Below are 26,003 nucleotides of genomic sequence, written 5' to 3'. Positions count from 1 at the left end.
GTAATTCTTTTTTCTTTATAAAATTACCGTGCTGTGCACGGGTACAGGACTAGTATAACACAATCATCAAAGAAAGGTGACCTATGTATTCTCAAGGAAGTTTACCAACCCAACCTTCTCTCATTTTCATCTTTTTTCCTCTCCTTTTTCATATCATCAGGCACTCATGAAAATTGTATACTTGCAAGTGCTGCTTAAACTGCAATTAATACATGAGATAAATAATAGGCGCTGCAAATTCTGAGCAAAATTATATGTTCTAAGAACCCCTGCAGCAAAAACATACTTTATGAAGCACTCGAGCTAGTGTTATACAAATAGCCAAAAAAAATTAAATGAAGTACAGCAGCATTAGAAATATAAAAAATTGCATGCCTCCTTTATTGAAATGCCAGAACGAGTAATTTCCCCTCGTCGTGACTTTATATTCTGTAACGAGATGAGCATACAGTGCAATTATAAAATAATTCTGATTCACAAAGGAGAACCAATATCGCTTCTATTAATGCTTGGAGAAAAACACCTCACAACGAAGTGATGTAACAGAGATTCAGATATAAGCTTAATTAGATTGTGAAAAAATTAAATAGAAGAACAGTGTGTCTAAATTGGAAAGAACCCATTCATGCTTATGATAAGTCAAGCATGTCAGAAATTTTATTTGTATAGTAATCAGGTTGAATATTATTTGAAGGGTCCTGTAGATCTGACTGAGTTGTGACACCTGTTTGCACAATACAAATAATCGCAATATGTTATGAACGACTTCTCTAGTAACATATATGATAAAGAAAAAGACAAGGCCCGTTACCTGAAAGAACTAGAAGTGTTTTGCAACCAGCATTTTGTCCAAACAAAATATCCGTATCTAGTCTATCACCCACCATACACATCTTGGAGCAACTTACGTTGAATCTTCCCAAAAAAGAGTAAGTTATATATGCTGACAAAACTATAACATAAAAGACAAAACCTTACGGAAAGACCAAAGAGTTAAGCATTTAACTTTCTTACTTCTTAAGTAAAAACTCCATCATAAAGGTTGATGGTTTCCCCACCACAACAGGCTCCTTCTGGGTTGATCCACATATAGCAGCAACCATACATCCCGCACCTGAAATCCAAGATTTCTTATGAGGACATAAAATCAAGTTGCATACTAATTCTACACTGTTTAAGAGTAAATTGGAGTTGAATAAAGGACCAGGCCATTCTTGCAAAGCTGTCATATGTCCAACTGCATCACGGTTGGTGGCAATAAAAAGGCATCCTGGATTTTCTCGTATGCAAAGTGTTCCGTACCTATCAGATGACATTGAAATAACAAAATATGAAACAACTAAAAAGGCAAGTAATTAAATATATATGGCTAGAATATAAGATAATGTTGGCATATATAACTAAGACTTTGATGATTTTATCCACCTATTTTGTAATAACATAAACAAAAAATATATGCCATTCACCTAAAGCATAATAAAATTAATATGCAGAGCCTAATTTTAGTTATTCTGCTTTGGGTTAATTAACTAAAAAACCACTTACCACACCATTAATGTTCTCAACAAATGTAGTTGTTTATTAAATCATTCTCACAGCATTATGAACTTATTAGTCATTTCAACAGTCTACAAATGCATCCATACAAATAGTTGGAAAACTTCCTTAATTACAGTCACACCTAGTACACCAGTTTGCCTTAGTTGCAGCTTCTTTAGGATACCTTAATTGTAGCAGTGGTAGTTTAATCTCACATTGACTTGAGATATTGCTTAATAGAGCTGATAAAGCTAAGACAATCGTCCTTACATGCTAATTTTGTGGAGTTGAATTGGACCTTTAATCCAAATTCCAAAACGTTATCAAATATTATCTTAGAACTATTGTTGGATAGCTTGCATTAGGATAGTAGCCATGGACATGAGGAGGAGTGATGCAAGGCCACTTTAATTGCAATCACCCCTAGTTTGTCTTAGTTCACCTTCTTTAGAAGTTGTTTTGAGGTAGTTTAATATCAACTAGGGATATGACTTAAATAGAGCTTATAAAGTTTGGACACTATTCACCTCTAAAGTTAGGCCCTAAGTCCAAATTGTAAGACAAAGCTTTAATGCAAACAAATTGTTGTCAACTAAAGTCCTCTAAAGATCTGACCACAAAGATCTTACCACTCTTAAGAGGATAAAATCACATACTTCCCTCACTTAGAGGATAACTATTTGTAACTATAGAAGATCCTAACTTTTTGTTTCACAAGGATTTCACTTTATATAAAGGGGCAACCCGCCCACCCATGTAGGATCTCACTTGCAATACCTTTGTTAACTTAAGCACCACAGTTCTTTGTAGGTAATCTGCAACTATGTTGATGTCAAAGACAATATCATCAAGATTTGGGCTTCAAGACCCATATGAAGATTTACATAACAACTCAAACATCTAAAAGAAACTTCAAAATTTCATGCAATGTCATGGATACTTCAGATCATACTAACAAATACAATATAGTTCTTTTGATACTATATGTTGAAAATATGATATGATATTGAATATATTATCTGATTAGGTTGAATGTAAATAGGAATATAAGATATATTTAGCAAATAAGTAGGGATTTTATTTTACTTTGTTACCTTTCATCCAATACATATGATTATAAATAGGTCAGTGTGTGTATGCCCATAACACATAATTATTGTAAACCTACATGGTATTAGAGCTAATAATTCATATTGGTAATATTTACCTATTCTGGTAAGCTCGCCTAGCTTGACAAACATGTGCGGTAATTACCTATTTTATCACTATCTCAATTCTTACAGTGTGGCCCATATATCTATTGGGCAATGGAAATCAAACAACATCCAAATGAACACAAACAAGGGTTCGTTGGAGCAAGGGGGACATGGTAGTCAAACGGTGGATCACTCCAGAAATCATTCTGCACGAATAAGGACATGCGCATGTACCTCAAGTGCACAAAGACTGGTTCACGTAGTGGTGCATGGGGCAGCATATGAATGAGCAATACATATGTTGTTTGATGAGAGGGGTGGGGCGATGAAATGGCAACTATACATATGTTGTTTGATTGAAAGAAACAATCACTATATTATTCACCACAAAGGACAATAATTGCACAAGAAAAAAGAGAGAACAAAGGATCAAAAAATGGCTAATCCTATGTTTATTCCTATGTCTATAAGTGAAGGTATGGCTAATCCTTGTTGGCAAAAAATGGTATTATATGACATGATTGTTTTACATACCAGTGGCATATGGGAACTAGTCCAATTACCTCCAAATAAGACTATTATTGGTTTTCATCGGGTCAAAGAAGGTTGGATCGGATGGTAATATTGATCAGTTCAAAGGTTGTTTGGTGGAGAAAGGCTATACTCAAATTACTTTGGTTAGTCTATTTCTAGTCCTGGTTGTTATTTGTCAGTCATTGGTTGTTTCACCAATTAGATACTAAAAATGCATTCTTACATTCAAAGGTTGTTTGGTGGAAAAAGGCTATGCTCAAATTACTTTGGTTAGTCTATTTCTAGTCATGGTTGTTATTTGTCATTGGTTGTTTCACCAATTAGATACTAAAAATGCATTCTTACATGGTGAGCTACAGGAAATGGTTTACATGGATCAACCCCAATATCTATTGCTTCTATTGGCTCTCATTTTGTTTGTCACTTCACTTCTGACACTCCTTTATGGCTTGAAGCAATCTCCTTGTGCCTAGTTTGGCTATTTTAGCTCGGCTCTAGTTCAGTTTGGTATGACCTTTTACAAAGTTGATCACTTGATTTTCTTCCTTCATTCTTCATTTTTGGCCTATGGTTTTATTTGGTGGTATATCTTCATATGATTTTGAGGTGTATCAACCGACTAAAGTCTTCATTCAAAATGAGTTCCAAACAAAGGATTTTGGATCGCTCAAATATTCTTTGGTCATTGAGGTTGCTCAATCTACTTCAGGTATTGTCATTTCCCAATGGACATAGGCTTTGGATATCCTCATCGAGACTGGCATGCTTGAGTGTCGTCCTAGTGGTACCCCTATGGATCATCACCTTAAACTTCTTTCGTGCAAAGGAAACCTTTTGGAAGACCCGAAAAGATATCGTAGTCACTTGCAGACTCAATTACCTCAGGATCTAGGCCCAATATCACATCAACAGTAAGTAAGTCAATTCCTCAATGCCCATTGTGATAGTTATTGGAATGTCGTGATGTGCATCCTCTGTTACATCAAGAATGCACCAGGTCCTGAATGCTTATATGAGAACAAAGGCAATTCCTAAATTGATTGTTACTCTAATGCAAATTAGGCAGAATCACAATCATACAGACAATCCACTCTAGGTTAATGAGTTCTCATTGGAAGTAATTTAATCTCATGGAGGAGCAAGTACCAGAATATAGTTGTCAAATCAGGTGTTAAAGCCAAATATTGTGCCACGGCAGCATCTGCAAGTGAAATTACATGGCAATGACAACTCCTTCAGCAGCCCCGATTGGGGGAGATTCAGGGCACTAAGCTTATATGCGATCTAGATGTTCATCGTATTGCATCTTCTAATTCAGTCTTCCATGAACAGACTAAATACGTTGAGATAGACTGTCCTTTTGTGAGAGGAAGTGCTCCCAGGAAAAATCACTATTGATGTTGTTAACTCTAGTAACCAGCTAGCAGATATGTTCCAAAAATCTCTCATGTGGTCTCACATTAATCGTATTTGTAACAAGTTTGGCACATATGACATATATGCTCTAGCTAGAGGGGAAATGTTGAAGATATGATCTGATTGATTAGGTTGAACGTAAAGGGATATAAGATATATTTAGCAGATATGTAGGGATTTTTTTTTGTTACCTTTAATTATCCTGTACATAAATTATAATTAGACAAGTGTGTGTATGCCCATAATATACACAACTCCTATATATGAAAGTCATTGAAGGTTCTAATTTCAAAATTGTTTGGAGGCACGAGTCAGAGGACATATGAACCAGGAGGTAACATTTTAAATAAAAAGGAAAGGAATAGATGCTCTTACTGAAGCTTGTAATAGTTAATGTTTGGATCTATACCAACCACTACAGCTCCAACCTGAAAGGAACCCATTAGTTAACTACAAGCACTGATCTCAATGAAGATATTCAAAGTAAAAAATTAACAATGAGAAAGGTGTCATTACACTCTTATCATGTTCAACAAAGCAGTTCTGCTTCAGGTCTATTGTTTTATTTGCATCTTCCTGCACCAATGAATGCTTTAGTGAGAATAACTTCAGTGACGATCATGTGATTCACATCACTCTGTTATTGTGTTGCTTGAAATTTACATTGCCTTTAAGAAAATGTAGGCTAATAATAGAGTTGACTATGATCACTTGAACCAAACATTAGTGTAAGGGTTTCCTTTTTAATAATAACACAAGCACAAGTGCTTGTTTATCCCCAAGTTGTTTTCTACTCGATCAAGGTGAATAATCATCCAAACCAACAAACTTTATAATCAAAAGAGAACATGAACAGGAAAACTAATCTAGTAGAACAGCAGTGCGAGCCTCCTAAAAAACTCTTTGGACAACATGAATTTCAATTTCAATGAGGGAAAAAGAAAAAGAGGGAGACAGGTTATAACTTATAAATGAGCACAACTTACCGGTCCACCAAAAGCTGTAATGCCAGCAAGTCGCAACTCCTCCAGTATACCCTCCCCACCAATCACATAAACCTGAAAATAAAGAACACCAATGGAAATTGTATCACATAACTGTATGCAAATGGGTGATTTACAATGACGGTAAAAGTCTCATCAAATGAGAGGGAAGTGAAAATGTAATGTAAAGAAAATATTCTTTGTTTTCACTGCAAATTACAAAATGGTCAGCCTGATTTTATTTTAAGGTATAATTACCTTATTCATCCTTATATTTAAGGTCAATATTCAATTTAGTACAGTGATTTTTTAAAAATTCAATTTGATTCCAATGTTTTTTTAATATGTATCCAAATTGGTCTTTTCCATTAAGTCGCACCTTACCGTGTTAAGTGTTGCTTATGTGGCAGGGAGAGGTAGGATTGAGAGATGTGATGTGTTAAGTGACAGCGTCCCCTAAGGCCGTAACCCCCGTATTGTCACCGGCAGCATCTCCTCCCACCGTTGTGGCTCCTGCAACCAAGCCTCCGGCAACGTCTCCTCCGGCTGCAGCGCCAGTGAGCTCCCCACTGGCTCCAATTACGGTGAGCTCTCCCCCTGCGCCTATGCCTACAGCTGCTCCGATGGTGGCGCCATCACCCCGAAGCCCATGGAATCATTATTGTTCAGATTTGGCTTTAATTTTCCAAAGTGTTTCATGTTGAATGATTGTTTTCAATCTGAAAATTTGTGGCTGCTTTGTCCCCTTTTTTTGCCTAAGGTACAGTTATGACAAAGTGGCCCAGAGTTTGTTTGGAGATGCTTTTCGTTGAAAATGTGATTGGGTTGAGATTTCTATTATTTGAAGGCTGCTTGAACATGGCTGTAGCCTTTGTCTTTTTTGTCCTTAGGGTCTTTCATCAACCTGCCTGCCGAGGGAAGTATGTTGACTAGCAATTTCCATGTACATCTATTGGATTCAAGTTTTCTGGTCTTCATGTGATTGTTTTTGAGTTCTATAATTTCTCTGGAGTGAAGAATTCTAAGTACCCATTAAACATGGCAAATAAATCTTAAAATGAGGGTTAAAGATGAAGTTACCCATCAAGATATATAGGAAAAAGGGGAACAAGTACCTTGACTGAGGGGGACCCACTGATAGAAGTTATGGAGAACCCACTTGATCCATTTTGAAGTGCCTAGATGTTATCATATGTGCATTCGGAAAGATGGAGCTTCTTACTCAAAAGGCAATGCCTCTTAAGCTTAGAATCTAAGCCCATCCACTTACTTTGGAAAATTAAACTAAATCTGAACAATAATGATTCCATGGGCTCTGGGGTGATGGGCGCCACCACGGGAGCAGTTGTAGACACAAGTACAGGAGGAGAGCTCTCCGGAAATGGAGCCAGTGGGGAGCTCATTGGCACCGCAGCCAGAGGAGACGTTGTTGGAGGCTTGGTCACTGGAGCAGAAGCCACAAACAACTTTAGGGGACGCCGCCACTTGACACCTCACATCTCTCAATCTCACCTCTCTCTACCACATAAGCAACACTTGACGCCATAAGGTGCGACTTAACAGAAAAGACCAATTTAGATACATTTTAAAAAACATAGGAACCAAATTAATTTTTTTTAAAACTATTATACTAAATGAATAAGGTAATTATAACTTATTTATTTTAATTAATCGGAAAGCATACAATGTCAAGTCAGTTTAGCGTTATTTCAGTTAGCCTAGCTGTTACCCAGTCACCAGTCACCGCCAAATGTGCAGTGTATGTAAAGCTTGTTGATCATTCAACTTGGACTCAGTTTCCCATCATCCCTGATTTGAAACCATATTTGAAAATCGGGAAACAGAATAAAACAATGCATCATCTATTATTCCAACTAAGAAAAACAGTTCCTTAAATTCTATGACTTTTTTAGAATACTATTTTCTTGAATATCATTCAAGAAAAATTCAAATTGCCGAGTATTGTACCAATTAACAAGTCAGGATTCCAAACTTTTATTAATTGTGAAAGAGATACACCTGAACAAATATGCTATTTAAGGTATAAAAAGGGAATGAATGTTTCCATCTCATTAGTCAACTCTATATGATAATAATCTTTCTATCAAGCATAAGTTCTATTACAGATCTTGATGCTCCAGCTTTAAGTCTGCAACATTGTCATACTCAGCAATCACTACATCAGAGGTAATGCTTGGATAAAATTTTCTACAAGTATTTAATAAGAGAAGAGAATAATAAAAAAAATGAAAAAAGGTTTCTCCAGAAACTGAAATTAGCTGGTCAGTAAGTTAATTCAATACAAGATGCCAACTTAGTTGGGATCTCATTATTCCACGGCGGTGCTTAGCGTGTTTATCTTATTAAAGAAGTAAAAAAACAATTTTTGGAGATATTAATCTGAGAGAGTTTCTACATATAAGTTAACAGAATCAACTGTGTGTTACGTAGAGCTCATGGTCTTGTTCTTGAAAAGAGCCCCGTTGTTTAGGGAACAGAAGTGTTTAGCAATGACCCTTGGTCAAGTCTCGATACTTAAGTAATGTAAGACTGTTTCTGTGAAAAAAAACAATAGAGCCCCCAGTCAGGGGTAGAGGCCTTGAGGCCCACACGTGTATGGCCTGTCTCCTTGTAGTTTTAATGGTGTGATGTCAAGTCTGCAACATATTGTAAACTTTAACTCTTGTGTGTGCCTTACAGTTTTTTAAACCTCCGTAAAAAGTACCTTGGTGAGTTAAGAAACAAAGGCCTATAAACTACCTTGACGTCAATTCCTAATCAATGTAGGACTCTCTATGTGTAGCACACAGTAGCATCAGTAAAATTCTCCATTCACGAGTAACTAATAATCACGCGGAAAGATATTAAATAAAACAAAGTATGACTTAGGAACCTTGTTTTGTGAAGGGAAATCCTTGACCTTCAAGTACATAGCAGCCGCAAACGACGAGGAGAATATCTCGTCCTGCGAAACGCAAAAAGAACAAGATTACAAGAAGATTTCAGCGAACATCGAAGTTGAAATCGTAAGCGAAAGAAGAAGACGAGCGAACCTGCGAAACGGAAATTCCCAAGGATTGGAACTTTTGAGCGTACTGAGAACGCGACTTCCAGGAATTGTTGGTGACGAAAACGATCTTCTTGCCCTTGGAGCGAAGCATTTGGAGAGTTTGCGGAACGCCTTGGATGAGTTCATCGCCCTTCCAAATCACACCTAACGCATGCAAGAGGGCGAATTGGAATGATTCCATACATGTGAATTGAAAGTAAAAGAATACCAACCGTCGCAATCGAAGAGAAAAGCTTCCACGGAATCGAAGAGATCGCTGAAATTGTTTGGTGACAGAGGTTGGGAACTCATAGCAGAAGAAGAAGATGGAGAATGAAAAAAAGGCGCAATTCGTGGCTTTGCCAGTTCAAACGCCAACAACAATGCGTGTCTCTCAGGCACTTGTCCAAATGAAAAAAATGATACAAGTAATAACTATTTCGCAAAACTAGTATAAAATAAATTAAGAAGTTAGATGATAAAATAAAATAAGGGGAAAAAGAGAGAAAATGTGATAAATATAGTGAACCTGATAAAAGGATGCTGGTAGTGTGAGGTTTGGCTAACCATGGCTTCAATTTAAACTTTTTAGTACAATTATAATGAAGGAATCAAACCACAACAGCTTCAAGTAAACTCTTTTCTTAGCAGTTTATAAGATTCAAAAAGACAAGATTCAAGAAGAAAAATAAAAATAAAATCAAGAAAAATAATTAAAAGAATTTAAGCGGAAGAATCCAAGAAGATGATTAAAGATTCAAGCGGAAAAACATTCAACAAGATGAAGAAGAATTCAAGAAAAATAAGATTCAAGAAATAGAAGAATTAAGAAGATTAAAAAATAAATTATAAATATTCTAGCGAAATAGAATTCAAGAGCAAGAACAAGTTCTTGAAGAAATAATTCAAGAAAAAAGATAACTCAAACAAAATAATTAAAAGAATTTAAGAGAAAGAATTTAATAAGACGATTAAATATTTCACGAAAGAGTGTAATAAGAGATGATTCAAGAAAAGAAAATTCAAGAACAAAACATCCAAAGAAGTTTCAAGAGGAAAATATTCAAGAACGAGAAGATTAAAGAATACATGATTCAAGAAGAAGAAAAAAATTCAAGAACAAGAATTCAAGAACAGTTAAAATAATTTAAAAAATGTAAGAGAAAAAAATTCAAGAAGATGATTAAAGATTCCATAAAAAAATATATAAAGTTCAAGAAGGAAAAAATTCAATATTCAATAAATATACTAGAAAAGTAAAAGAACATATATGTGGGCAAATTCCTTATCTAACACCATTTAGACTTTTATTTCCCTAACTAGCACCCTTTTGTGTTTATTTCCCTATCTAACACCCTTTTGTTTTTATTTCCCTATCTAACACCCATTTGTTTTTATTTCCCTATCTAGCACCCTTTTATTTTTTATTTCCCTATCTAGCACAATTTTAAAAATAAATAAATAAATAATAATTTATTTATTTATTTATAATTTTAATTTTGAATGCATTAAAAACTAAATATTTTTAATGTTTAAAATAGTTAGAAATATAATTAATGAATAAATAAATGAGTTTTTATAAAATAAAATAAAAAATGTTTAGTTTAAAATTAATTTTTTTAAGAATAAAGAAAATAAAAAATTAAACCCTACAAAACATAAAAGTTGAATCTATAAACATAAATTACTATTTATTTTTATTATTATTGATGATGTAATCATGTTAATTTCAAATAAAAAATACATGACATGATTACAAAAAAACCAAAATCAATTAGTATTAATTAATAGTGGATAAACAAGTAATATTGAAGTGTCTATCATAAATGCAAAATCCTAAAAAAAACTAATGCAAATGTTACACTTAATGCTTAAAAATGAGAAGCAAAAAATGAAAAAAAAAAGTCTAGAAAATAAAAACAGCAACAATAAAAAAAAATAATGGTAGAAAAAAAATAATAACTAAAAACATAAAAGATATAAAATAAAGGCAAAACAAAATAAGATAAAGATAAAAGATATAAAAATAAATCCAAATAAGATAAATAGTAGAGATATAAGACGATAGTTGATTATAAAAATGAAAATAAATTAAAGATGATAATTCATTTAATATTTTCTTTAATGGTACATTAAATAGTTTGTGCGAAATGAAACATAATTAATGACGAGAAGTGCACAATCCAGTAATGTTGGGACATATTTTTTATGTGTGTTTTGGTGTTTAACAATATGAACATTTTTTTTTCCGATTATGTTATTCTTTTATGTCCATAACAGTCCTTATTTAACTTTGTTTTTTTATAATTATGTCCTGTATTTTTTTACTTGAAATTAACATAATTACATTATCAATAATAATAAAAATAAATACTAATTTATGTTTATATATTCAATTTTTATGTTGTTGTAGAGTTTAATTTTTTATTTGATTCATTCTTAAAAAATAATTTTTAAACTAAACATTTTAAATTTATTACTTTTTATTTTTATTTTGTAAAAACACATTTCTTTATTCATTAATTATTTTTCTAACTATTTTAAACATTACAAATATTTATTTTTTAATGCATTCAAAATTAAAATTATCAAAAAAAAAATTAATTTATTATTTTTTGATTTATTTTTGAAATGGTGTTAGATAGGGAAATAAAAAATAAAAGGGTGCTAAATAGGGAAATAAAAACAAAAGAGTGCTAGATAGGGAAATAAAAACAAAAGGGTGTTAGTTAGGAAAATAAAAGTGTAAATGGTTCTAGATAGGAAATTTACTCCAAATATGTGAGACTAAGAGAATATTATCATTTATTGTGGAATAAAAGATTGTGAGAGAATGTATTCTATTTAACTCTACTCAAGTTGTGTTACTGTGATGTTAAATTGACGTGGATTTGTACTTGAAATAAACATTTGTATATATAATTTTATAATTATATAGTTTAAATGTTCATGTTCATAATCAAGATGCTAAGATACTTAATATCTTGAAATTTTAGGTTTCATAATCAAGGTGCTGAGATACTTAATATCTTGAAATTTTAGGTTGTGAGGCAAAGTATTCTTCTTATGTTTTTTTTTTAATTCTCTAACTTTTTTTATGTTGTAATACTTCTCAGCTCAGTTTAAGTAAAATGATCTTTCAAGTGATCAGAGTATCATTGTTACCTAATTACATGGTTTCAAAATTCAAAATTGAAGTCTAGGAGTAGTCAAATGCAAACCATGATTTCTTATGATGACAAAGCGGACTGAGTCTCATGAACTGACTCGTCACAATGGATGGGTCAATCTTTTAAATTTGTCAGTTTGTATTGGTTCGAATGGCCTAACTCGTCAATTCATTAAGCTATAAATAGTGTGGTGATTAACCAGTCCACCCTCATTTATTTTTTATATTTTTTAAATAAGAATATCATGTTTTTTAGAATTAGTGGTTGTTAATGTTTTATATAAAACTTTTTTTGTGTTATACATATGCTTGATATTTACTTTATTTTGTTAGGCATTAAACATTATTTGAATAGAATGTCAATTTTATTACTCTCCTTTTGCATTTTTATTGTTAAAAATTGATATCAATGAATACAAGCAAATAAATAGTTTTGGGACAAAACAAAAAATTACAAAGAAAAGAAAAATAAATAAAAAAACATTTGAAAAACGGAGTCAACACACCAACTTATTGTATAAGAATGAATAACCAATTCCAATTAGTACGATGTAAATGGCTCAATTCGACTCGTCCCACTTTTAACGGGCCACAACAAATCGGACCAGATCAAAATGAGTCGAACCAGAACGAATCTACACCCCTATTTTTTTTTCTATATATCATATGAAAAATGTGACACAAACTCCATTTAAAATGTACATTATTCAAATGAGATATTACTATATTTCTTATTACAAGTCAAATCCTAAACTTTTTTAGGATAAAAAACAAAATAAGTATTAAAATGACAAATTTTTTTGATCACAAGGAGTTTGAAGTTAAGATTAAACGATTTGTAATGTCAACTAAAATCTAAGTTGATCCAATATAATTATAGATTTTATATTTACTATTCTATTTATTACAAAAAAGATTGGTTCTCTCTTTAATTGGATTTTGGAATGTGATTCATTCTTAATACAGTTTCAAGTCTCACTAACAAAAAATAATGAGTATAATTATTTGAATTTTGATGATGATTAATAATATAAAATTTCCTTAATAATATTTTAATTTCTACATTTCTTTAAACATGTTGTAGTTTTTAATGGGATGACCATGCCGGTTGCTTCGTTCCGCATACCTCTGTTTTGCCTGTACAGTTTTTTTTTTTAATTTAATAATTTGTTACTGAAAATTAAATATAAAATAATTCAATCAAAATATTTATTATTTTTTTTATTGTTATTAAAAAAATTGAGTAATTATGTTTCTTATCCATACTTTTTTTTCCATTTCAAATACAGTGAAACATCAAGATAAAATATTAAACATTAATATTTTTTTTACATTTCAATAATATTGAATCCATGTTAGTACATTTTCGACATCATGTTTATTTTACATAAGTATTATCTATAATTAATTTATTCTCAACAATTAATACCACAAATTTTCTGCATAAAGAACTATTCCAATTAGATTCTATTTTCATAAGTTATGTTTTTATCAGTTCAGTTGAATTAATTTATATTAATACAAATTTATTATATGAATCAAATTTTTATTTTTTTTGACAAATATATTATTATTTAATTATAATTTAGATTTTTTTAAAGTAAATTATTAAACTCTTTAGTATTTTTATAAATTTATATGTATTTTTTTATTTGTATACATTATTTTATTTAAATTAGTTAATGTAATGACAAATCGAATTTAAATTATTTTTTTTTATATTCTAATTAACTAATATTATACCGAGCTTTTTTTTACAGTTTTTAGTGGGTGATCATTGGTAGCATTATATAATGAATCATTGCATAATTACTTCGATTTTTTAAAATTCGAACTACATAAAAAAAGTTGAAAATAGTACAATAAATATTAAAAATGGGTAATAATTAAAATAAATATTTATATTATAAAAAATTGTCACTGTAAGCTGAAATTGGAAAATAATAATAAAAATATACAAATTATAAAAAACATAAGAAAATGTAAAAAAATGAAAATTAAATAAGTTAAAAACTAGTATATTATTATGACAAGTATTTTGTATGTTCTTTAGGAATATAGTTTGTTGCTAGTGTAATAACGTTTTAATTCCACTTTCATAGAAGTTTTACCTCCACATTATTTTAAAATAAATTATTTTCTATATTTTTTTTCCTTATAGTAGTCATAAAAATTGTTTTTCTTCCTAATTTTGTTAATTTTAACTTTTGGTCTGGTTTAAAGCCTTCATTACTTAAAGAGAATGTTAAACTTTATTGTGAACTCTTTGTTTCTTGTATTCTATTTACTATCTAAGTTCCAACTTGAAAAGTTACTCGAACAAAATAAATATTCCAACAACGTCAATATAACAGCATTTAACTCACAATGTAAAAAAAAAAATACAGGGTTATTAGAGAAATAGTCCACTTACAATATTACGTAATCTTTGAAGAATTAACATTAATAAATATTTTTTTGTTATGAAACAAATTCCAAGTATAGATTTTATAGTGAAGAGAATATGACTTATATTTTTATTGGATTTTTTAATTACGTTTTTTTTATTTAATATGAACCAGTTCTATTTATGCTAATAATATTTTATGAAGATATATTAAAAGTCATATAAGCGGACATTTATATGCATTTTAATAAAATAGCTATTTTTCAACTTTTTAATCTGTATCCGTAGGCACTAGTTAATGTTTTTTTTAACAAAATAGGCAGAATATAAAACTATTGATATTGCCACGGGATACACAGCAAAGATATATTTAATAAATATACCACGTGAACCATACGCAGAGAGATTAAATATTAAAAAATTAGTTAATACTGTGTTCTCCATATTCTTTTCAAAGTGTATATTATTTTTAATTTTAATTAAGATTATGAAATTACTTTTAATTACAAAAGTACAATTATATATATTTTATCAAATTATAAAACAATTTAAATTTAAATATAAGAAGAAAAAAATTATCTAACTAAAAAGAACACGAAAACAGTTGTAAAAAAGTATATTCATCATATAATAATACAGATATCTCAGGTTTGATCTCAACCACCAGATTCATCTTGACCTCACCAACGTTAACGAATTAGCTTAATTTCCAGCGTTGGATCTAAGGGTTTAGAATTCTAGAGATGCAGTGGACCACATCTCGCAATTCGCGCACCGTTCTCGTGGGGTTCACGTTGGAACAAACGAGGGCGTCGTGGGCAATAAAATTGTTTTCAATACAGAGCAAGAACTCCATTATTGTTTTAAGGAGATAATTTTGAAATTTTAATATAAAACACTATTAAAAAATGCGTTATTAAACACTGAAAATATAGATTATGATAATATACTCTAAAAATAGAATATATAGATTATGTTAATTGTTTGATCTATTTGAATTAATATTTTTAATCATAAATTTGAAAGACGGATATATAGCTATTCTTAAGAGAGGTATTCCTGTTTTTGATAAATATTATACCTAACACATTAGCAACTTCCTTAATTAAGGAAAATTTAATGCGATTTAATTATGGTACAGTGAATTGAAGAAAACAAAGTAGTTGTAGTTGGCAAAAAAGACGAAAGAGAGTTAGGAGGAACAATGAAACTATGGAAATTTAAGCTATAATTTTTTATTTATAGAAAATAATTAAATAAAGCAAAACAAAGGTCATTTTAACACCAATTAGTTTTGTATTTTAAAAAATAAAGAAATAATTTTTGGTGGTTTGGTTGTGGGTTATATAGTTGCATTACACACGTGTGACAGAAGACAGTCACATGCAGGGCGAATAGCGCCTCCTTCCTTAAAGTCCTCTCTTCCTATCTTCTCACAGTTCTATTTATATTATCTCAAAATTCCAAGACCAAATTTTGAAACACCTACCCGAATTTCTGCGTTCTGATTTTAAACCTCCATTAACTCATTAATTCTTCTTCTGATCCATGGCGGATCTCAAGTCTACATTCCTCAACGTCTATTCCGTTTTAAAAGCCGAACTCCTTCACGACCCTGCTTTCGAATTCTCCGATGACGCTCGCCAATGGGTCGACCGGGTATGCATTTTTTTTTTCCCATTTTAGATTTTTGAGTTTTCGCATTCTTGTTTAATCTTGGTTGATGGAGAAGAGTTATGTTATTTATATTGCAAAAAAGGAGAGCGGATTTGGTTTAATTACTGAGTGAGTAGATAAACATGCAAAAAAAGAGAGTGGATTTGGTTTAATTACTGAGTGAGTAGATCAAGAGACATAATCTTGATTAGCTTAACCACTAATCGGAAGTTTAATATTAAAAGGCCATAGTAGTAAATCAGCTGACATAAATTTAATCAACTTAATCAGTGATCTCTAGTTAGATTCTAAAAGAGCTTTACGGCCGTAGTAATTTTTTTATCTGGTTCTAGTAGAATTATATTTAGTGAAGAATATATGGGGTTTAGAAAAATGTTTCATTTGGATTAATTTGAGGTTGATGTGATGATGGTCTAAAAATTTCTCATATTCAAAGGAGTTTATTATTAAAAGGCCATAGTAGTAGATCAGCCGATAGAATATAAGTTTAGTCAACTTAATCAGTAATCTCGAATTAAATTTTAAAAGAGCTTTACGGCCATAGTTATTTTTATCTGGTTCAAGTAGAATTATATTTATTGAAGAATTATATGTGGTTTAGAAAAATGTTTCATTTGGATTAATTTGAGGTTGATGTGATGTGGGTCTAAAAATTTCTCACATTCAATGGAGTTAAGTTACTCTTTAGAGGTTTTGTTGTTGTGGGATATTTAAGTTATACCATTACTTGTGTCTGTTACTTTGCAGGTGTTTGCTATTTAATTGAAATGTATGTTATTAATTTTGTTGTGTTACTTACAGTGTTATGTATTACAATTTATTGCAGATGCTGGACTACAATGTGCCAGGAGGTGTGGCTTGAGAATTTATTTTGTGTCTGTGTTGAGTGATTCTTTAGTTTATTTGTTGGTCTGTTGTTGCATTCCTTGCTAGGAAAGAACTGAGGGGAGAGCGGGTTCTGTTCTGAAGCATTGTTAAAAAGAGAAAAAGAGTATTGATAGAAATATGGACTATAACTGCAGGAAAATTGAACCGGGGACTCTCAGTCATTGACAGCTACAGATTGTTGAAAGAAGGACATGAATTAAATGATGACGAGATTTTCCTTGCTAGTGCTCTTGGTTGGTGTATTGAATGGGTATGACAATTGAAAGCTTTTGCTTTTTCTTGTTTTAAATGATTAAACTAGTTCTAATGGTTTCAGAGTTGACTGTGATGACATTGGAGGGTCTTAAGGTTGTATGTTGTTGAGTTTTGCAGCTTCAGGCGTATTTTCTTGTTCTTGATGACATTATGGACAATTCTCACACACGTAGGGGTCAGCCATGCTGGTTTAGAGTGCCCAAGGTTTGTAGAAAAATAAACACGAGTCATTATGCCATCTTTGTGCTGCTGTTCTGATTATAAGTAATTATAACCGATAATCTATTAATCTCTGATTAATGTATCGTGTAGGTTGGGATAATTGCAGCAAATGATGGAGTTTTACTAAGAAACCATATTCCACGCATTCTTAAGAAACATTTCAGGGGAAAACCATATTATGTTGATCTTCTTGATTTGTTCAATGAGGTAGTTAAAGTGTCCAAGTTTAAATTATGTGGGTTTATTCTATTTAATATGCTTAAATGTGACTATCTTGCTTTTTTTTTTTCTTTTAGGTTGAGTTCCAGACTGCTTCAGGACAGATGATAGATCTGATTACCACACTGGAAGGAGAAAAAGACCTGTCCAAATACACATTAACACTGTGAGAATGGGAAAAGAGAGAAATTATTATTGCTTAACCACTTTTTTGACAAACATGAAATGCTGTATCATATGTAAATGTGACTAAATTAAATATAAAAAAAGGAGAAATTATTCTGCCAGAGAGCAATATCGCATCCTTTTCTATAGTGTACAATCAAGAGTATTATGTAAAACGACGGGAAGCTAACGCCAGAAGAGAGATAACTGCTTGCTTTCCCTATTTGTCTCTGCACATGCCCATTAGATATAGACGTGAAATTTTGTGAGCACTGCTTGAAATTTCCAAAATGAATAAAGCCAACTCTTTTTTTGGCTGGGCATGGTGAAGAATATGATGTGAAATTTGCTTGTTACTAGTTCCTTCTCTTATTGCTAGCTAGCAATGTGCTATGTTTCAATGCAAACTATGTATTTTCCCTTCCGTTTCTTGGCCATTATTCTTTTCTGTCTTGAGAAATCAATACTAATGATAACATATGGATATCATCTTCTGCAGGCATCGGCGTATTGTTCAGTACAAGACTGCTTATTACTCGTTTTACCTCCCAGTAAGTATTATTATCCCTTTTTGGTATAACCTTGCTATTTTTGGTTTCCTCCTTGTCAGTTTCTTAGAAATACTAGTGCCAAATAGCTATCAGTCGCCCAGTACTTTACACTGCTATAATCTTTAATACTTTTCTGATTAAACTAGGAAACAGAAAATAAAATACATGTGATGTTATTCAGTTCGATATGTTTCTAAAGAGTTATTACTTTAAAGAAGTTTTTTTTTTTTATTATTATCTATTTGATTCATTTAAAATGGTCCTATAGGCTATCATGCAACTGAATATAAAGTTTGATATGTTTTTAATGAGTGTCACTTAAAAGAAGTTGTCTTTCTATTATCTATTTGATTAATTTCCAAAAGTTCTGTAGGCCACTCGAATGTATGATCTGTTATTTATCTAAGTATATATCTTCTTCTTATTCAGGTTGCATGCGCATTGCTCATGGCGGGTGAGAATTTGGATAACCATGTTGATGTAAAGAACATTCTTGTTGAGATGGGAACATACTTTCAAGTACAGGTAATATCTTTGCTGGTATATTTGACCTCTTCTCTTGAGGCCATTTAGACTCTAGAATGATGTGTCTCTACCGTATATTTTCACTATCAGCTTAAAATATTTTATAAAAACTGTACTTTAACCTATCTCTTCCCCTCTAATTTTAGGATGATTATTTGGATTGCTATGGGGATCCTGAAACAATTGGAAAGGTGAGCATCGTGGACAATTAATGGATACTGGAAACATCAATTTCTCTTTAATCTCATTCTAGTTATCTATGGGACCAGATAGGTACAGATATTGAAGATTTTAAATGCTCTTGGTTAGTTGCGAAAGCTTTGGAACTTAGCAATGAACAACAAAAGAAAGTTCTATATGTAAGTGATTATCTTAATATATCCCGCATTTTTCTTATGATTAGACTACACTGAATGAATTTTTTTGCGGTATGCAGGACAATTATGGGAATGCCAATCCAGAAAATGTTGCTAAAGTAAAGGCCCTGTATAACGAGCTTAATCTTCAGGTTTGAGCTTCATCTATGTAGCTCATTAATAATTTATTGGAAAACTCTACCCTTAAAATGCATGATGCATCTTTGCCATATCAACTTACTAAGAGACTATTAGCCAAACGATAGGTCATACAAATTTAGTTCCAAATACCTGTGAACATCATGATTGATGTTGATTTTACTTTGTTTATTTACTCCCAAGGGTGCATTTGAGGAGTATGAGAGTGGGAGCTATGTGACGCTTGTAACCTCCATTGAAGCTCATCCTAGCAAAGCAGTTCAAGCTGTATTGAAGTCCTTTTTGGCTAAGATTTATAAAAGGAAGAAGTAGAATGTAAGGCTAGGACCAAAATTGTTGTGAACGTGCAATAGAAACTAGAGTTCTGATTTCTATTTGGAGCCGAATAATGTTCGGTGGCCTAGAAATTTTTTTCAAAAGTGTTCTTCTTGTCTTTTTTTCTTTTTTTTTTTAATTTTTCCATTGATAAGATCTTGTATTTTTTCTTGTAAGCTGTATTGGGATACCAGTTTGACTATTAATAATCTCTTCATCCTTTTGCTCATTATCATTAGTTATATTATTTATATAATCTATTTTAAGTATTATTATTTTGTTTTTTATAAATTATTTTACATTTAAAATCTCATATCACCAGTTGATATAGTAAAATTAATGTACATGACTAGAAAACCATTTTCATCTTGGAAGTTAGTTTTATAATATTAAAAGAATAGATGATCCAATTTGTACTTGAATGGTCTAAATGAATGAGGTTAGTTTTGATCTAAACACTACAAAAATTCAACAGAAAATTGATTTGGGTTGGTTTGGGTCAAATCAAGTTCATGAAAGACATGTATATATACGAGTGTGAAGATGGGGTGAAAGTCTCAAAATGGCTTGAAACACGACAATCTATCTAGTAATGGTTTTTTTTTTTCCTTTCTGTTCTACAAATATTGGATCCTAAGTCAGATTCTAGGTCATAATTTTTATTAATTAAGTCTTTTTAATTTGTATTAAAATTGTTTAAATGTCTTATCAATATTAACTTGAGACATATCCACAAGGAATGAAACAGATGCAAGAAGAAGAAAATCGTAAACTGTAAAAATACAAAAATATTATCATTTATTTATGCACAAATTTACAAATAAAGGATAAATAAATATATTAAAAGAAACATTGAGCTAAGGCCTAATAAAACAGTAAATTAATCCAATTAGATGGTATATTATAACTTAAAGCATAGCTCTTCTTCTTGCACCCCTATTTTTCTCATGCACTCCCATATTTTCCTCATGCACACCATATTTTTGAAAATGTCAAAATTATCCTTCTTGGTTTTTTACTTCCAAAATATAAAATCTAGATACTTCATAGTTTATAAAACTTGAAAGTTAACATTTTTTATTTTTGAATTTTAAATTCTATAATTCGAAATATAAATTTTGCATATCTGAAATCTAAATTTTATATTCTAAATTGTCTAACAGAAGCATTCAAAAAATCGAATTTTTTTTTAACATTTTTGCTTATTATATTTTGACTTGTAATATTACTATGTATATAATTGAATAATAAACAATAACATTGAAAAATAATCGAATAAACAAATTATATAGTTCGATTTATGTGATGAAATATAACATCTTTATTGCAACTATATAACTATCTATTAATTTATATAATATATATTTTATAGTTTAAGTTGAACATGTGACACAGTCATATGATAAAAATAATTATATATTTATTATACTTACAATCTAAATGTGAATATATGGTTGGATTTTTTATAATTAATTTAGAGATCACATTTTAATACTACTCAACTAATGTTTCAAAATTAATTTGAACATTAAAGTAGTTTTTGTTTTACTAATTAGTGATAAAATATTAATAAGTTGGCAGATAAAGGTAACCTCTTACTATAAATTTAAATATGTACCAAAAAAATAACTAACTTAGTTTTTATATATTTTTTTCTCATATAACATAATGTTCTCATATTAAATAATTTTTGAAATCTAATCATGTATAAATAGTAGTGAGTTTAGTGATTTGGTAAATAGAGTTTTGGATTTTTGTTTACTGTCAAAATCACAGCCCATAAAACGCAGTTAGGAATGGAATGGTGGTTGGAGGAGCATAAATTATTTCACTTTCATCTCTACCGCTCTAAACTTTGAATTAAAATTTCGAATTTAAAATTTGAAATGAAAATTTGCTGAAATTTTAAAATTTTAAAATTCGAACCAATTTTTGAACTATATATAACTATTATATGTGCGGAAACAGCTTTATACAAAGATTATACAAAGATTAGCGCGGTCATTGAAGGCGAGATTGAGCAAGGCGAGGAGAGCAAGTTCCTGTGTCTCGGCCAGAGCGACAACCGGAGATAGTTGACGCCAACAACGCTTGCACGTCTGAGTCGGAGTCGGAAGAGGTGGGGCTCGTCGGAGTTGAGGAGGTGCAGCGCGCGGCGTATAACAAGCTGCGTTCGCGACTCCTCCGTGTCCGTTGGAGGAGGAAGATGGGACTCTCCTCGGAAAATATAATAGGTATGTTATTAATTAATTTATATATATTTGAATAAAGAAAGTGTAAATATAGGAAGAATTGATTTTGATGGTACAATTTATTGGGTTTGATGGATGATTTACTTTTTGTTGTTTTCTTTTCAAACTCAGGATAAAGAAAGAAGAAAGACTAAAGAGAGAACAAGAAAGATTTTAATACAAGTTTCAATATCATAATTCTGGTACGTATGATTATTATTTGTATTTTCCGTACATAACATCAGTTATGCTAACTCAGTCTAGAATATCAAAGTTTTTTTTAATCATATATGTGTTTCAAACTTTTAAGATTCAAGTCTTATGCTTCATTAACATTAGAGAATTTCATTGCGTGCTTTGATCTTGACATACTGTATTTTTTTTCATAGTTTCTTTAAATGTCACATTAGAGCTTCATCATCTTCGTCATTTTTCATGTAATTAACTTTAAAATTTTATGTTGGTTACTTCTGTAAGTTGAATACACATCAGAACTCTTATTAAAAATTTGAGCAATTATAACTGTTAATTGTTTTTATTTTTACCAGAGTTTCCATTTTAACATATATAATTTCTTCAAGATTATCCCCAGGCCAATCAAACTCATATTCTCGTTCCAGCAGTGAAGAAATTATATATGTTAAAATGAAAACTTTGGTAAAAATAAAAACAATTAACAATTATAATTGCTCAAATTTTTAATAAGAGTTCTGATGTGTATTTAACCTACAGAAGTAACCAACCTGAAATTTTAGAGTTAGTGACATGAAGAATGATGAAGATGATGAGTCTCTAATGTGACATTTAAAGAACCCATGAATAAAATACAGCATCTAAAGATCAAGGCAGACAAGAAAATTCTTTAATATTATTGTACCATAAACTTAAATTTTGAAAGTTTAAAACACATGAAAGAAAAACTTTGATATTCTAGATAGTCCTGATGTTATGTACGAAGGTATAAATAATAATTATACCGAACCAAAGTTACATACAGGTAAAAACAATGTTATTGTATTATGGTTAATGATTTTTTTTAGAAAATACCTAGAAACTCGGGTGCACAAAAAGATAGTTCAATCAAGTTCCACAAACTATATGCCACGCATTCTTAAGAATCATTTCAGGGAAAAATCATATTATGTTGATCTTCTTGATTTGTTCAATGAGGTAGTTAAAGTGTCCAAGTTTAAATTATGTGGGTTTATTCTATTTAATGTGCTTAAATGTGACTATCTTGCTTTTTTTTTTTTTTTCTTTCTTTTAGGTTGAGTTCCAGACTGCTTCAGGATAGATGATAGATCTGATTACCACACTGGAAGGAGAAAAAGATCTGTCCAAATACACATTAACACTGTGAGAACGGGAAAAGAGAGAAATTATTATTGCTTAACCACTTTTTTGACAAACATGAAATGCTCTATCATATGTAAATGTGACTAAATTAAATATAAAAAAATGAGAAATTTGCAGTGTTGTTTACTTATATTCTTAATTTTGTTGAATGAGTTAAATGTTGATTTTGTTTCAAATTTTCTATGTGTTTTTAATGTATGATTTGAGTATGAGTTAATTATAATATTTTTTTTTTTATAAAAAACTTTCACTATACTACTTTACATCTCAACTCACACCTTAAGTAACAATAATCATTTACTATCACATAAAAAAATATTATTAAAATAATAATAATAATAATAAAAAATATGGGACTAGACCAAAATCTATATATTAAAGAATTCTAATAAGTTATAATATTTTTAAAATTTTCTTGTAAGTTTTATTTATTTTTATTTATACTTTATTATAAATATAACTTTTGTAATTTTTTTTCCATAATTCATATATTAAACTTAGAATCATGATCATTACTATGCATTGAATATATTCTTATAAAATGTTTAAAACTAGCATCTCCAATCTTAAATTATTTAAATATTTTTAAAAAAATTAAAATTTAGTGAATTTACCTTAATAATCTATTAAAGTTGGATTATAAAAATTCAAAACGAGTTAAATAGAATTGAATTAATTTATTTTCTAAGTTAATTTTTAGTGGTCAATTCGAGTTGATTCATACTACCATAGCTGAACATTTTAATCCTTATTTTTGTAAAGTAAAGATGTAGAAAAAAAAATATTACATATTTTATGAAAAAATTTCTAAAAAGCAATTAATCTCATTTATTTGTATTAATTTCTCTCTCTTCTTATTTTATATCAAATAAATTACATTACATAACCTTCAAAATATTTTATCTCTATTTCTCATCAGTTTTACTCTACCAAATAATTTAATATTTAATTTATTTCTTATTTATTTTTCAACATAATTAATTTTTTTTTTCATTCATTCGTAATCAAACATGAACCACGACAACTAAATAAATTTTTGAAAACTTTAAAACTAAATTTAAATTAACATTAAATAGCTCTCATTCGTAACGAAACCTGACCCGATAGCTAAATGAATTTTTAAAAACTTTAAAACTATATTTAAATTAACATTAAATAGTTTTAAATTTTAAATGATCTAGAATAGAAAAATAATCACAGTGCAAATAATGTTCCTACAAATATTTAATATATACTATATATGATAAAATTGTTGATTAATATCTATCATATAAACCTTATATTTATATTGAAATTACAATCTTCAAATATATGTCCTCCGTAACCATGTATATTAAATAAATGCAATGTAAATGAAAATATTAATAATGAATAAAAAATATATTTGTATGGTATAGAAATAAAAACATAACAATTATACTAATATTTATATTATCAGAAATATGTTTTATAAATATTGAAAAAACAAAAATATTTATACACTGCTCGTCACACAACAAGTACAAATATAGTACAAAAGTTACGGTGGGTATCATATTTCATACCCTTTAAAATTTAAATTTAATTATACAAAGTTCAATTTCAAATCAACATATAATAAAAAAATTCATAAACATATCGTGTTACAATTTTAGGTTCAATGTGATATTATAATTTTGTTACATATTGTGTAATATTATTATATATATAATTGAATAATAAACGATAACATGAAAAATAATCGAATAAACTTTTTAATATGCTCTTTTAAAGTTATATAAACATGTTTAATACAACTATATAACTATTCATTTATATAATATATATTTTATAGTTTAAGTTGAGTATTACTACACAGTCATATTATAAATATAATTATATATTTATTATACTTACAATTTAAATGTGAAATATGGTTGATTTTTTATAATTAATTTAGAGATCACATTTTAATAATACTCAATTAATGTTTCAAAATTAATTTGAACATGAAAGTAGTTTTTGTTTTACTAATTAGTGATAAAATATTAATAAGTTGGCAGCTAAAGGTTACCTCTTGAGATTTGTACAAAAAAAAATAACTAATTTAGATATTTTTTGTTCTCATATTAAATGATTTTGAAATCTAATGATGTATAAATAGTAGTGAGTTTAGTGATTTTGTAAATAAAGTTTTGGATTTTTGTTTTCTGTCAAAGTCACAGCCCATAAAACACACTTAGGTATGGAATGGTAGTTGGAAGGAGCATAAATTATTTCACTTTCATCTCTACCGTTCTAAACTTAGGAATAAAAATTGGAATTTAAAATTTAAAATTTAAAATTTGAAATTTGAAATTTGACATGAAAATTTGAAAATTCGAACCAATTTTTAAACCATATTTAACTATTTATATTACATGGAAGAGGTGTTGCGCGCGGAAGAGAAAGACGAACAGAGTATTACATTTAATATGTATGTTATTACTAATTATTAATTAATTTAAATATATCTTTGAATAAAGAAAGTATAAATATAGGAAGAATTGATTTTGATCGGTATTTGAATTTTTTATTTGACTACAATTCATTGCGACGTTTCCTGGTTTTGATGGATGATTTACTTTTTGCTGTTTTCTTTTTAAACTCAGGACAAAGAAAGAAGAGAAATTGAACACAGAATAAGAGATATTTTCATACAAGTTGCGGATATAGAGAAGATAAGTTATTTGTGAGATGTTATATGATTATGGTTTTCTACCTGTGTGCAACTTTGAAAGATACAAATTTGAAAAAGGAATTTACTTAAATATTCTTTTGCAACATTGTCACCTTTTAATGTGACAAAGCAAAA

The 26,003-nt window shown here is 29.8% G+C and overlaps 2 protein-coding genes and 1 long non-coding RNA gene across 3 annotated transcripts; 2 read left to right on the top strand and 1 right to left on the bottom strand.

The window, feature by feature from the left end:
- Positions 1-351: 351 nt before the first annotated feature.
- LOC137832114 (phosphoglycolate phosphatase 2) lies at positions 352-9,932 on the bottom strand. Its single transcript, XM_068640121.1, has 11 exons — positions 9,247-9,932; positions 8,951-9,118; positions 8,722-8,882; positions 8,562-8,633; positions 5,672-5,743; positions 5,202-5,261; positions 5,061-5,113; positions 1,205-1,302; positions 1,015-1,114; positions 812-915; positions 352-724 (listed from the first exon to the last, which is right to left on the bottom strand). The coding sequence occupies exons 2-11, from the start codon at positions 9,027-9,029 to the stop codon at positions 630-632; spliced, it is 894 nt and encodes a 297-aa protein (XP_068496222.1). The 5' UTR covers positions 9,030-9,118; positions 9,247-9,932; the 3' UTR covers positions 352-629.
- Positions 9,933-15,643: 5,711 nt separating this feature from the next.
- Positions 15,644-19,833, top strand: LOC137832113 (farnesyl pyrophosphate synthase 1). The gene is made up of 12 exons (XM_068640120.1): positions 15,644-15,931; positions 16,776-16,800; positions 16,972-17,087; positions 17,210-17,296; positions 17,405-17,521; positions 17,611-17,699; positions 18,198-18,249; positions 18,679-18,774; positions 18,921-18,965; positions 19,044-19,133; positions 19,211-19,282; positions 19,473-19,833. The coding sequence occupies exons 1-12, from the start codon at positions 15,821-15,823 to the stop codon at positions 19,599-19,601; spliced, it is 1,029 nt and encodes a 342-aa protein (XP_068496221.1). The 5' UTR covers positions 15,644-15,820; the 3' UTR covers positions 19,602-19,833.
- Positions 19,834-22,838: 3,005 nt separating this feature from the next.
- On the top strand, positions 22,839-23,320 carry LOC137833139 (uncharacterized). The gene is made up of 2 exons (XR_011084684.1): positions 22,839-23,005; positions 23,103-23,320. It is a non-coding gene; the product is annotated as an uncharacterized lncRNA (long non-coding RNA).
- The last annotated feature ends 2,683 nt before the right edge of the window (positions 23,321-26,003 follow it).

This window comes from Phaseolus vulgaris, chromosome 6 (assembly GCF_000499845.2).
Source record: "Phaseolus vulgaris cultivar G19833 chromosome 6, P. vulgaris v2.0, whole genome shotgun sequence".
Classification (NCBI taxonomy): Eukaryota; Viridiplantae; Streptophyta; class Magnoliopsida; order Fabales; family Fabaceae; genus Phaseolus; species Phaseolus vulgaris.
The sequence above is the reverse complement of the archived record's forward strand: the minus strand, read 5'-3'. Positions and strand labels throughout refer to the sequence as shown.